The following is an 11850-nucleotide window of genomic DNA, read 5'->3' as shown; positions in this document are numbered from 1 at the left end:
ACCAGTTTACCATGCATTTATGATCTGGGGTTCGGTATTCGAACCACGATCCTCGGGCGACGTCTGGTCACAGACTCGAGCCGGTAGATACCAATATGCTGTAATCCAAGTCGCATTGCTCAAGTAATCTTCTTATAACCCCCCCATCCCCTGAATCGAAGAGACCGGCTCCTGATCCGCAGCCGAACCGAAAGCCCGCGTCCCAACGCGTATTCAATTTCCACATCCGAGCAAAGATTCCCCCGACCCACGTCAACCATATCATTTCCGTCGGGTCTTCTCCTATTGGTCTCCTGCTCAATATCTCCCCGCCCATCCAGTCCTAATCAAGATAACCATCACGACAGTAACTATATGACTAACCTGAATATTAAGTATTTTTGGCTTTGGAGGCCATAGTTCGTAGCTACCCCTCAACCCCAGGTTTCTCTAAACGGATTCCCCAAATAAATCCGCCCTGCTCCCAGGTTATTCGATTTCATTTCTTTCCCTTTGCTGCACTGAGACTGCGTCCTATCTCGGAATGCTTCAAGAACTAACCCTGGCGGATGTGCAGTCGCACAGTACGAAAGAGGATTTGCACTTTATCATTCGTGGAAACGTTTACAATGCTACTGAATTTGTGGACGAGCACCCGTATGTGTCTTCGAAGCTGCCGAAGATTCCACCTCTTATGCCTTTGGCGGGCCACTAACATATCAATAGAGGCGGTCCAGAACTGCTGCTCGATGTAGCTGGCAAAGATGCTACAGAGGCGTACAACGATGCTGGCCATTCGGAAGAAGCAGACGAGATCCTGGGTGATTTCTTAATCGGCACTATCAAGGCAGAATCAGCTGCTCAACCTTCGTCTCCAATAAAAGTGGTAGAGCAGGCGATTCAATCACTTTCACTCACAGAAGGCACCACACCAGGGGTGCTGAAGCCCGACGAATTCCAAGAATTTGAACTCCAGGAGAAAACTGTTGTCTCCCACAATGTCGCTATGTAAGTCAACTTAAGCTTACATCCATACTGTTTGACATCTCATTAGATTTTTTGAAAAAAAAAAAAACTTCATTCTAACCACTTTCAATGCCAGATACCGCTTCAAGCTCCCCACCCCCGAAGCTATCTTTGGCTTACCAATTGGCCAGCACATCTCCATTGGAGCCCTTCTCCCCCAGCCCGATGGATCTTCGAAAGAAGTTGTACGCTCCTATACACCTATTTCCGGTGATCACCAACCAGGCTACTTCGACCTGCTCGTCAAAGCCTACCCTCAGGGCAACATCACACAACATATCGCCTCGCTCGCAATTGGCCAGAATGTCCGCGTTCGGGGACCGAAAGGAAACTTTACTTACACTCCCAATATGGTTCGTCTTTTTGGCATGATCGCTGGTGGCTCTGGGATCACGCCCATGCTGCAGATTATTCGAGCTATCATGCGTGGCCGTGTGAGTGGTGATAAGACTGAGGTTGATCTTATTTTTGCCAATGTGAAAGAGGAAGATATCCTTCTGAAAGATGATTTGGATGCGCTGAATAAGGAGGATCCTGGTGTGAGGGTCCATTATGTGTTGAATGACCCGCCCGAGGGATGGACCGGTGGAGTTGGGTTTGTCACAAAGGACATGATTTCTGTGAGTCCAGCTCTATTAATATCCTTTGCTGCTATGGCTAATACTTCTCGAGCAATGGCTTCCGAAACCGGCTGCGGATGTCAAGATCTTGCTTTGTGGTCCTCCTCCGATGGTCAGTGCTATGAAGACAGCCACAGAGAGCCTAGGATATGAGAAGGCCCGGCCTGTCAGCAAGCTGGAGGATCAGGTTTTTGCTTTCTAGGTATTTGGTATCCATGGCCCCAGGCGTGTGCTTTAGAAGTGGATGAATAAGGGATTGCATACTTGAGACTATGAGGCAACGGGGTCTCAGATTCGTGCTAGTCTAATGCTTTAGGTTTTAATGCTGCCCGTGCTATATATTAGATGCATTGCTTTTCTAGCTATTCATAGACCTATCTTGCCCGTTCATATCCCACCATCTGAACTTCAAAGTCTCCCTCCCTGATCCATTCCCCAGTAACCTTCTCCCCAACCCAGTCCGACACCTCTTCAGGGCTCGCACTCCTCCACCCATCCTCCTCCTTGAACTCATCCACCGGGAAAAAAGTATCACACTCAATTGGCTCTTCAACCCCGGTAGCCTCAGGCTTCTTCACCACATGCGTCATAACAATTCTCACCGGCCGATCCCTCAAGGCCGAGCCAGCCTCATCCTTCAATCTCAACGTAGCACCATATATCTCCGCCCCACCAATAACATAGATCTTCCCCAGACTCCCCTCCTTGCCATGACCCTTCTCAAGCTCCGCAACCGCAGCATCTAAGCCTGGCGTAACAAGAGCATCCGTCACCGGCTCCTCGTCCAACCTCTCTCCTTCGCCCGGCGCCTGCGCCTCCACCTCCGCCTTCTTCGCGGCCATCTTCCCCTTCTTAGCCAGAAGCTCCTCCAGGACGGTCTCGCGCACCGAGCCGCTCTGATCCCGCGTAACGACTACGCTAATGCGCTTCCCGAGAGGTCGCAGACTCTTCGGCACAGAGAAGTACGTCTTGCGGCCCATGATGATCGCGTTCGTGGTACCGGGGACCGGGGGCCGGGACGTCACACGCGCGAAGAAGCTCATGTCGGTTTTTATGCGCGGCCAGGGCAGTGTCCCGTTTAGCCCGATGCCGAGGCGTACGGTAGTCCGGCTTGGTTCATGCTCGGCGAATGCGGTAGGGGGCGCGACGCGGACGGGGGTCGTAGCGACAATTAGGGTGAGAGGGAGGGACGGAGGGGTTGTTGAAGGCATTTTGATGGTCATTGTAGGGTTTATAACTTTTTCCCCCCTCCTAAGGGTTTGGGGTAAAGTTGGAGATAGTGAGGATTTGAAGAGTGGCTTTTGGTATTTGGAGAAGATTTGGGACGCGTTGATCGCGCGATAGCTTATCGGTGTATGAGCCCCGCAGTCGAGCTGCCCGAAATCGATCAACGTGCAAGTCGGTATGGAGTCGTCCTCAATTGAGCTTGAGGGCCATTACCTGAGATTTAGTATGTGGTTTAGACGACATCATAGAAGGTTCTAGTTGAAGGGATCAAAGAAAGCCTAGGGGCAGTTTACACAGCTTGAATTTGGTGTGCTCACGGGAATGACAATGGATAGCAGACACCTACGCTGTTGCTAATGATGAAAAATATAGAATCCTTAAAAGTGATTTAGCCCAATCGTCACAAGAACGCCATCCGGGTCCTACAAGATGAGGCACCCATGCAATTGTTATTCAACCGAATCAACGTCTCAACATCACTGCGCCGGCGACAATTTCGCCAGCACGCCTTCCTCAATGGCTTTCTGGACGGCCTGAACGTCATTCTCGAGCTTCTCTCGTCGCTCCACATCATGTTCATCTTCACCCAGTGTATCGAGCTTGCCGAACAACCATGTCTCCTTCATCGTCCGGGTCAAAGCAAGGATATCTTCGGCGGCGCGGATCTGCATATGGGGAGAAAAATTAGCTACATGAGCGATTTGTATAGTCTTATCTCTGTATGTATTATATAGCATTGATCGGTGACAGCGCTCATGAGGGCAAGGTGTCGGGCTTGCATACCAGAGCTGTTGACTCGACATCTAATTGATACGTCTCGACAGCGGTGGATGTGTAGCTGGGGTTATCGACCTTGAAGCTAGCAATTAGATCAAGCTCAAAGCTCGAAAGTCGCATCGGCAGATGCTTACTGTCGCTGTGGCCATGATATTTTCGAATCGCTGAAGCAGTTGAGAGATGTCGGCATTGATGCGATCTGCGGACTTTAGCTGCTGGTCCGTGGGTACCGCGAGGCGGAAGCCCTTTGCTACCAAGGCTCTCAAGGTAATTGTCACATACTGTGTAGCGCTTTCGCTGAGGGTTGAGACTCCATTCTAGGTGATTGATGGTTTGAAGCTTGCAAGTCCGCAGGGCAACCCCGATAAGCGGCGGGCGGGGAAATGATAAAGCGGATACTAAAGATGTGTCTACAATCTCCTCAATCTCTCTCAGTTTCACTGGACATCCTGAACGCAGTCGGGATTCCTAAGACATTGAGAGCCAGATAATTTCTTACATGTATTATGTCTCGCACAGATAACTGGACCGGTAGAGTACTAGTACAATATATTAAAAGTAGGTTGAAGTCATGTATTGGGCTATCAAGATGTTGCGATCTCTGCAAATGAAGAAAGATGCCAAGCGATCCGCACGATATGCTCGCTCGACGTTCTCTTTCAATTGTATCGTGAAAGATGGATCGGCATGTACCAGCTTTATACCAGACTGAGGTTTCTTGATTTGAGGGATTTCGATGAATGAAAATTCCATATCAAGTAGGGTATCGTGTCAGTAGTAGTAGAAGGTTCTTGAGCTTGGAAGCAATCTCTGCCAAAGCTTCGGATTAAGATGGTGAGCGGCAAGACGAACTACCGGACGTATTTCGACATGAAACGCTTGTGGAAGTCGGAGCGCAGAAGGTCGTTAACAAATTCCTTGCCATCCTGCTTTTCAGTGCCCCGAGCCTGGTTCTTGAAGATCACATCGTCATCCCAGCGTCGCTTGATGTTGAAATCCTGCGGGTTGAGGAGCGGATTTCCTCGAGCAATATCCACCTCGCGTTTCTCTTGCTCTTCGGCGGCGCGCGCTGCTTCCTACAAAACCATAATGTTAGAATCCGATAGCCAAGCAATTGGCATAAGGAGAAAAACAAAAATACCTCTTGGTCCTTCTGCGCCTGTCGTTCTTTCTTGATCTTCTCCAACTCCCGCATCAACTCAGCCGCTTCATCCTCGTCATCGCTTTCCTCGTCGCTGCTATCTTCTTCTGAGCCGTCTGAATCGGCATCAATATCGCGTGACTCTTCTAGAATTCGCCTCCTTTTTGCGTCCGGATCTTCTTCGGTCGCGTCGCCGTCGGCGTCAGGCGCATTTTCGAGTTGTCGCTTGGGCGTAGATGACTCAGTAGTAACTTCATCAATAGGCTCCCCGTTCTTCTTCGCGAAGTGGGCAGCCTCGGCTTTGAGCAGTTCTGCGCGCAGGTCGCGACCTCCCTTGTCAGCTGCACCACCCTGTCCTGGCTGTCTGAAAGTAAGTTAGTAGGCATCCAGAGATTGTGATAATATGCTTCACATACCGAAGCTTTAAGTGTTTGTGCGCTGGGAGGAGTCTCTGATGGTATGCTGGGCCACGGAGGGCTTCTTTGCCTTGGGCCTATCCGATTCAGATTAGTATTCGCCAATAGAGCAAAGGTCGTCAGTGGCCATACCGGGTCAAAGGTCGGTCTGTGGGCTATTGATGGTTAGCGTTCGTGTCTTACTCATATTTAGAGCACATCGAAAGACTTACCGGTCGTCATTACGTCTGGGAAGAGCCGAAACAAAGACTGGGAAATGAAGTAGCTGAAGTTGATCTACCTCCCAACGCCGTCCGCAGGTTCGCTCCTCCGCCTCACCGCCTGACATGCCCGCCTTCCTATTGGCAGATTAACCCCCCATTTTCCGTGAGAATGCGGCCAACGACGGCAAAATGACCACAAAAAAGCGATCAAGACATCTGCTTTGCTCCCCATACGCTTAACTCTTTTCGAATCATGTCACGAGAAGCGAATCTCTCGGTCGCAGAGCGCGAGTTTGTCCTCGAGGCTCTGCGCCAGGGCCAGCGCCTCGATGGGCGTCAGGCAGACCAATACCGTCCTCTGAGCATCTCTTTTGGTGAAGAGTACGGGCATGTGAAGCTACAGCTGGGAAAGACTAGGTAAGATAACCCTGCAATTGCATCTTACACATGAATTTAGCTAACCGCGCCTTGTAGCCTCGTTGTGCGCATCTCTGCTGAAGTCACAAAACCTCGCGACGAACGACCCTTTGACGGTCTCTTTAACATCAATGTCGAGTTATCTGCTATGGGCTCCCCCGCTTGGGAGAATGGCCGGTATGTTCTTCTCATGAACTTATCTTTGGGGCACTTCTGTCTAACATAATCGCCAAATATAGCTCCAATGACGCCGAAGCCTATGTTGCAAACGTCGTCGACAGAGTAGTTCGCCATTCAAACGCTCTAGACACCGAGTCACTTTGCATCGTTCAGGGTGTTAGCTGCTGGAGCATTCGGGCCGACGTACACGTACTAGATTTTGACGGGAACCTCACAGATGCGGTCTGCATTGCTGTCATGACCGGACTACAGCATTTCCGCCGGCCGGATGCTGTGGTGCGCGACGGCCAAGTTATTGTCTACGGTATCGATGAGCGGGTGCCGGTTGCCCTCAATATCACACACAAGCCATTATCAGTGACCTTCAATGCCTTCAATGAGGGCAAGAATCTCATCCTTGATGCTTCATTGAAAGAAGAGCTGGCATCGGAGGGTGAGCTTGTGATCGGAATCAACAACGGTGGGGAGGTCTGCTTTCTGTCCAAATTCGCAGGTGCTCCTGTGGACGCGCACGACATCGTCGAGAAATCAAATGTCGCTCTAGAGAAGGTCAAGGAGATTAACGCCCGGATCGACAAGGTGCTTCTCGCTGATCTCTCACGGAGGGGCAAGAAGGGTATGATGGAGGAATCGCGGGCAGAAAATGATCGAGAGATAGACTCGAGGACGACTACCGTTGTATGATAAAATTTCACGACCTTGAGACTCAGACGGGAGCTCCATATCACTTTACTCGTAATGAAAAACACGATTGCATTCGGCAGAATCTAATAGGGACTAATAAGTTCCATGTTCTATCATCACTAGTTTTCCAGTTAGGAGCTCAAAGACTATGGCATCCACATACTCAGCACTACGCGAAAACCCTTCTTTAGACGAACAGACACGAGGACTAATAACTTGCATTACATATTTGAGGTTTATGACGACATGAACAGTATCTTTGAGGCCTAGATGCTTAAACTTCAGGCCGAAATCTAGTTCCCCGAGAAAGGAAATCGGAACAAGGCCGTCACGTTGGTACATGCCCATACCGGTGGTCCATACTTGCGCCTGCACGTTGCTGAATATATCGGAGTTGGACTCGGAAGAGCGTGATGCCAAGCATGGCCTTTCCAACCCCAGTAGCAAGAGTAATGCCAAGCATCCCCAAGCCTAATCAAATTTACTAGTACCAAAATAATTCCTCAGCTAATACCATGCGCCTTTGAAATCTAAAATTTGACAAAGCGTTCTGCAACATTAGGCGACCAGATGGTTTTACCGCCCGAGCCCCCAAAAAAAGCGGGACGATCAGGTCATCAACATCCATTTAGAGCATGTCGTGTTGCCTTCCAACTTGCTAAGCCACCCCGATTCTGACTTGTCCACTTGTCCATCCCAATTTCCGCAGACTACTAGTACACCCTCTGCGCAAGCTTTTCGTCCTCGTCCACCGTCCACCACTCGCGACTGCCTAACCCGCATCCGTTTCAGTCCATGCCTCAGGGGTACCTCTCCTGCTCCCAGTGAGGGTATCAGCTCCCCCCCGTGGCAGCATGGCCAGCGGTAGGCCCCCAGAGTCGCATCTAGCTGCTGGCCGCGATGACGACCTGCTCCTTGGCTCTCCAAGTTCACCGTACAATTCTGGCCAGCGACCACCTGTGAACGACGAACATCTCTTAGAACACTTCAACATCGACGATTCCGACCAACCATCGCAGCCACGTCCTTCCGTCTCCTATGATAGTTTTGTCGGCACTGGAGTCCACCAAGCTGGAGCCCATAGCAATGTAGCTTCTGGCCCTGCGCACATCGGCGCGGGCGGCGGCGTGTACAGCCATGATCCCTACTCCGATATCCCAAGGAACCGCACCTATTCCCAGACCTCCGGACTAGACAACTACCAGCGATACTCTTACGATGGCGACGAACTAGACTCCCACTCCATAGGTGGTTACTACGACCTCGATGCAGATGAAGATCGCATCGCAAGCACCCATCATGCAATGAAAGCAAAAGAGCGGAATAGCATTATGGGTCTGGGGGGCGGTTTCATGGGCAAGGCAAAATACATGTTTGGTATGGGATCGGAGTATTCCGAAATGGATCTTCCTTTGACAGAAGCGGGCGCACGAAGAGCGGCGACTGCGGATAGCGCAGATGGGGGTAGCATGCCAAAGACAAAGAAGCGGACCGGCGCGTCGGGCTTCAAGTCCTTCTTTGGCAGGAAGGTCGATCCAGCGACTCTTGGTCCTCGCATCATCCAGGTCAACAATCCCCCTGCGAACGCCGTCCATAAGTTCCTCAGCAACCACGTGTCAACTGCAAAGTACAACATCATCACCTTCCTCCCGAAATTTATTTTCGAACAATTCTCGAAATACGCCAACTTGTTCTTCTTGTTCACCGCCGTTCTTCAGCAAATCCCTAATGTGACGCCCACGAACAGATACACCACCATCGTGCCTCTAGCCATCGTTTTAGCCGTGTCCGCTATCAAGGAACTGGTCGAAGATTACAAGCGACGAATGTTGGACAGGGGATTGAACTCTTCAAAGACGCAAGTTCTCAAGGGCTCCTCATTTCATACGGCGAAATGGGTGGATGTCTGCGTTGGCGACATCGTTCGCGTTGAGTCAGAAGAGCCCTTTCCCGCCGACCTGATCCTTCTAGCTTCTTCCGAACCAGAGGGCTTATGTTATATCGAGACTGCGAATCTGGACGGCGAAACCAACTTGAAGATCAAACAAGCCATCCCCGAAACCTCTCAACTTGTTAGCCCGAGTGATCTGAGTCGCGTGAGCGGACGCATTCGATCCGAACAGCCCAATAGCAGCCTGTACACCTACGAGGCCACCTTGACAATGCAGGCTGGAGGAGGAGAAAAGGAGCTCTCTTTAGCACCCGATCAGTTGCTGCTTCGTGGCGCGACCCTTCGAAACACTCCTTGGATTCACGGTATTGTTGTTTTCACTGGTCATGAGACCAAGTTGATGCGCAATGCGACAGCAACTCCGATTAAGCGTACTGCTGTGGAACGAATGGTGAACCTTCAGATTCTCATGCTGGTGGGTATTCTCATTGCGCTCAGCGTTATTAGTTCCATCGGAGATTTGGTTATTCGTCAAACTCTGTCTGATTCTTTGACCTATCTTGACTATGGGTCTGTCAACGCCGTGAAGCAATTCTTCCTGGATTTATTCACTTACTGGGTTCTCTACTCCAACCTGGTCCCGATCTCGCTCTTTGTAACCATTGAAATCGTGAAGTATTTCCAAGCGCACCTGATCAATTCTGACCTGGATATCTACTACGATAAAACGGATACTCCTGCGACATGCCGGACTTCGTCACTAGTCGAAGAACTTGGTCAAATCGAGTATATCTTCTCTGACAAGACTGGTACTTTGACCTGCAATCAAATGGAGTTCAAGCAGTGTACCATTGCAGGTATTCAGTATGGTGACGATGTTCCGGAAGATCGACAAGCCACTCCTGGACAGGGCGAAGGTGAATTTGGGATTTATAGTTTCAAGACACTTCAGCAAAATCTGCAGTCGCATCCAAGTCAGGGTGCGATTCACCAGTTCCTCACTCTCCTCGCTACCTGTCACACTGTTATCCCCGAACGCAATGGGACAAACCCGGACGACATCAAATACCAGGCCGCCTCGCCCGACGAGGGGGCTCTGGTGGATGGCGCAGCCTCTTTAGGTTATCGATTCACCAATCGAAAACCAAGATCCGTCCTGTTCACCGTGGCTGGCCAAGAATACGAGTATGAGTTACTGGCGGTGCTTGAGTTCAACTCAACCCGAAAGCGTATGTCGACCATCTTCCGGTGCCCTGACGGCAAAATTCGCGTCTACTGTAAGGGCGCCGATACTGTGATCCTTGAGCGACTCCACCCAGAAAACCCCGCAGTCGAAACTACTCTCCAGCACCTTGAAGAGTACGCTTCCGAGGGTCTGCGGACGTTGTGTCTGGCCGTGCGCGAGGTCTCCGACCAGGAATTCCAGCAATGGTATCAAATTTTCGACAAAGCCAATACCACTGTCGGTGGAAACCGTGCAGACGAGTTGGAAAAAGCCGCAGAATTGATTGAAAAAGACTTTTACCTGCTTGGTGCGACCGCTATTGAGGATCGTCTGCAAGACGGTGTACCTGAAACCATCCACACCTTGCAGACTGCTGGTATCAAGATCTGGGTTCTTACTGGTGACCGACAAGAGACTGCTATCAACATTGGTATGTCTTGCAAGTTGATCTCAGAAGACATGACACTCCTTATCATCAATGAGGAATCGGCGGAGGCTACACGTGCCAACTTACAGAAGAAGCTGGAGGCAGTGAAAAGCCAAGCTGGATCCGGTGATATTGAATCACTAGCTCTGATCATCGACGGTAAATCTTTGACATATGCGCTTGAAAAGGATATGGAAAAGCTTTTCCTGGATCTCGCCGTTTTGTGCAAAGCTGTCGTCTGCTGTCGTGTGTCTCCTCTCCAGAAGGCTTTGGTCGTTAAGCTCGTTAAGAGGCACTTGAAGTCTTTGCTGCTGGCAATTGGAGATGGTGCAAATGATGTTTCAATGATCCAAGCTGCCCACGTCGGTGTTGGTATCAGCGGTATGGAAGGTCTTCAAGCTGCACGATCGGCTGATGTGGCTATCGGCCAGTTCCGCTTCCTTCGAAAGCTTCTCTTGGTCCATGGATCTTGGGCGTACTCCCGTATAAGTCGAGTCATCCTGTATTCTTTCTATAAGAATATCACGCTTTACATGACACAGTTCTGGGTAAGTCACCTTTCAACAGAAACTCTCATCATTTGAGAGTCTAACGATCTATCTCAGTACTCCTTCCAAAACGCCTTTTCCGGCGAAGTCATCTACGAGTCCTGGACGCTATCCTTCTATAACGTCCTCTTCACAGTTCTCCCTCCATTCGCCATTGGGATTTTCGACCAATACATCTCGGCGCGGCTGTTGGATCGATACCCTCAACTATACCAGATGGGCCAAAAAGGTCTCTTTTTCAGGACACATAGCTTCTGGGCGTGGATCTTGAACGGCTTTTACCATTCTCTGCTTCTCTACATCTTCTCTGAATTGATCTTTTTATGGGATCTTCCAATGGCTGATGGTAAGGTTGCCGGTCATTGGGTCTGGGGCGAAGCTTTGTACACCGCCGTGCTCGCAACCGTCCTTGGCAAAGCCGCTCTCATCTCAAACATCTGGACCAAGTATACTTTCATCGCTATCCCGGGTTCCATGCTGATTTGGCTGATCTTCTTACCCTCCTACGGTTATGCCGCGCCAGCTCTGGGATTTTCGACTGAATACTACGGCACCATCCCTGTCCTCTTCAAATCTCCGATTTTCTACCTCATGGCTGTCGTCCTGCCTTGTCTTTGCCTGGTTCGCGACTATGCCTGGAAGTACGCCAAGCGCATGTACTACCCCCAGCACTACCACCATGTGCAGGAGATCCAAAAATACAATGTCCAGGACTACCGTCCACGGATGGAACAGTTCCAGAAGGCCATTCGCAAAGTGCGCCAAGTTCAGCGCATGCGCAAGCAACGTGGCTATGCCTTTTCGCAGGCTGATGATGGTGGCCAGATGCGCGTCTTGAATGCCTACGACACCACCCAGGGCCGTGGACGCTATGGTGAAATGGCCAGCTCCCGGCAGCCAGGGTTATGATCTCATTGCTAATTTGCTCGTTGTCCTTGTGACTTTGTGTTGGGCATGATGACCAAGTGATTTAGCAGCGATACTACCTCTTTGTAACTTTTTATCTCCCTCTTGTTTCATCTTGCTCTAGCTAGGTTCAATAGCCGGGCTATTGAGTCACGGAGGCCTGTGTCATACAATTTGGCGGAA

At 50.4% G+C, this 11850-nt stretch overlaps 6 protein-coding genes across 6 annotated transcripts; 3 read left to right on the top strand and 3 right to left on the bottom strand.

Moving 5' to 3' along the window:
- Nucleotides 1-523: 523 nt before the first annotated feature.
- On the top strand, nucleotides 524-1827 carry N7468_003106 (uncharacterized protein; the record flags this gene model as incomplete). Its single annotated transcript, XM_058472403.1, has 4 exons — nucleotides 524-636; nucleotides 706-987; nucleotides 1082-1625; nucleotides 1678-1827. The coding sequence occupies 4 exons, from the start codon at nucleotides 524-526 to the stop codon at nucleotides 1825-1827; spliced, it is 1089 nt and encodes a 362-aa protein (XP_058331406.1).
- A 172-nt stretch (nucleotides 1828-1999) lies between these two features.
- On the bottom strand, nucleotides 2000-2836 carry N7468_003105 (dihydrofolate reductase; the record flags this gene model as incomplete). The annotated part of the gene is made up of 1 exon (XM_058472402.1): nucleotides 2000-2836. The coding sequence occupies one exon, from the start codon at nucleotides 2834-2836 to the stop codon at nucleotides 2000-2002; it is 837 nt and encodes a 278-aa protein (XP_058331405.1).
- A 492-nt stretch (nucleotides 2837-3328) lies between these two features.
- Nucleotides 3329-3945, bottom strand: N7468_003104 (RNA polymerase II mediator complex head subunit MED22; the record flags this gene model as incomplete). Its single annotated transcript, XM_058472401.1, has 4 exons — nucleotides 3329-3517; nucleotides 3636-3704; nucleotides 3764-3828; nucleotides 3912-3945. 4 exons carry the CDS (start codon nucleotides 3943-3945, stop codon nucleotides 3329-3331), a joined length of 357 nt encoding a protein of 118 aa, XP_058331404.1.
- A 535-nt stretch (nucleotides 3946-4480) lies between these two features.
- On the bottom strand, nucleotides 4481-5408 carry N7468_003103 (spliceosome-associated CWC15 family protein; the record flags this gene model as incomplete). The annotated part of the gene is made up of 5 exons (XM_058472400.1): nucleotides 4481-4705; nucleotides 4771-5134; nucleotides 5187-5263; nucleotides 5319-5341; nucleotides 5399-5408. 5 exons carry the CDS (start codon nucleotides 5406-5408, stop codon nucleotides 4481-4483), a joined length of 699 nt encoding a protein of 232 aa, XP_058331403.1.
- A 234-nt stretch (nucleotides 5409-5642) lies between these two features.
- Nucleotides 5643-6670, top strand: N7468_003102 (exosome non-catalytic core subunit RRP45; the record flags this gene model as incomplete). Its single annotated transcript, XM_058472399.1, has 3 exons — nucleotides 5643-5806; nucleotides 5864-5983; nucleotides 6046-6670. The coding sequence occupies 3 exons, from the start codon at nucleotides 5643-5645 to the stop codon at nucleotides 6668-6670; spliced, it is 909 nt and encodes a 302-aa protein (XP_058331402.1).
- An 854-nt stretch (nucleotides 6671-7524) lies between these two features.
- On the top strand, nucleotides 7525-11670 carry N7468_003101 (aminophospholipid-translocating P4-type ATPase DRS2; the record flags this gene model as incomplete). Its single annotated transcript, XM_058472398.1, has 2 exons — nucleotides 7525-10761; nucleotides 10819-11670. The coding sequence occupies 2 exons, from the start codon at nucleotides 7525-7527 to the stop codon at nucleotides 11668-11670; spliced, it is 4089 nt and encodes a 1362-aa protein (XP_058331401.1).
- Between the last annotated feature and the right edge of the window lie 180 nt (nucleotides 11671-11850).

This window comes from Penicillium chermesinum (assembly GCF_028974085.1).
Source record: "Penicillium chermesinum strain IBT 19713 chromosome Unknown utg000003l:1.0-5111272.0:1.0-5115320.0, whole genome shotgun sequence".
Lineage (NCBI taxonomy): Eukaryota > Fungi > Ascomycota > Eurotiomycetes > Eurotiales > Aspergillaceae > Penicillium > Penicillium chermesinum.
The sequence above is the reverse complement of the archived record's forward strand: the minus strand, read 5'-3'. Positions and strand labels throughout refer to the sequence as shown.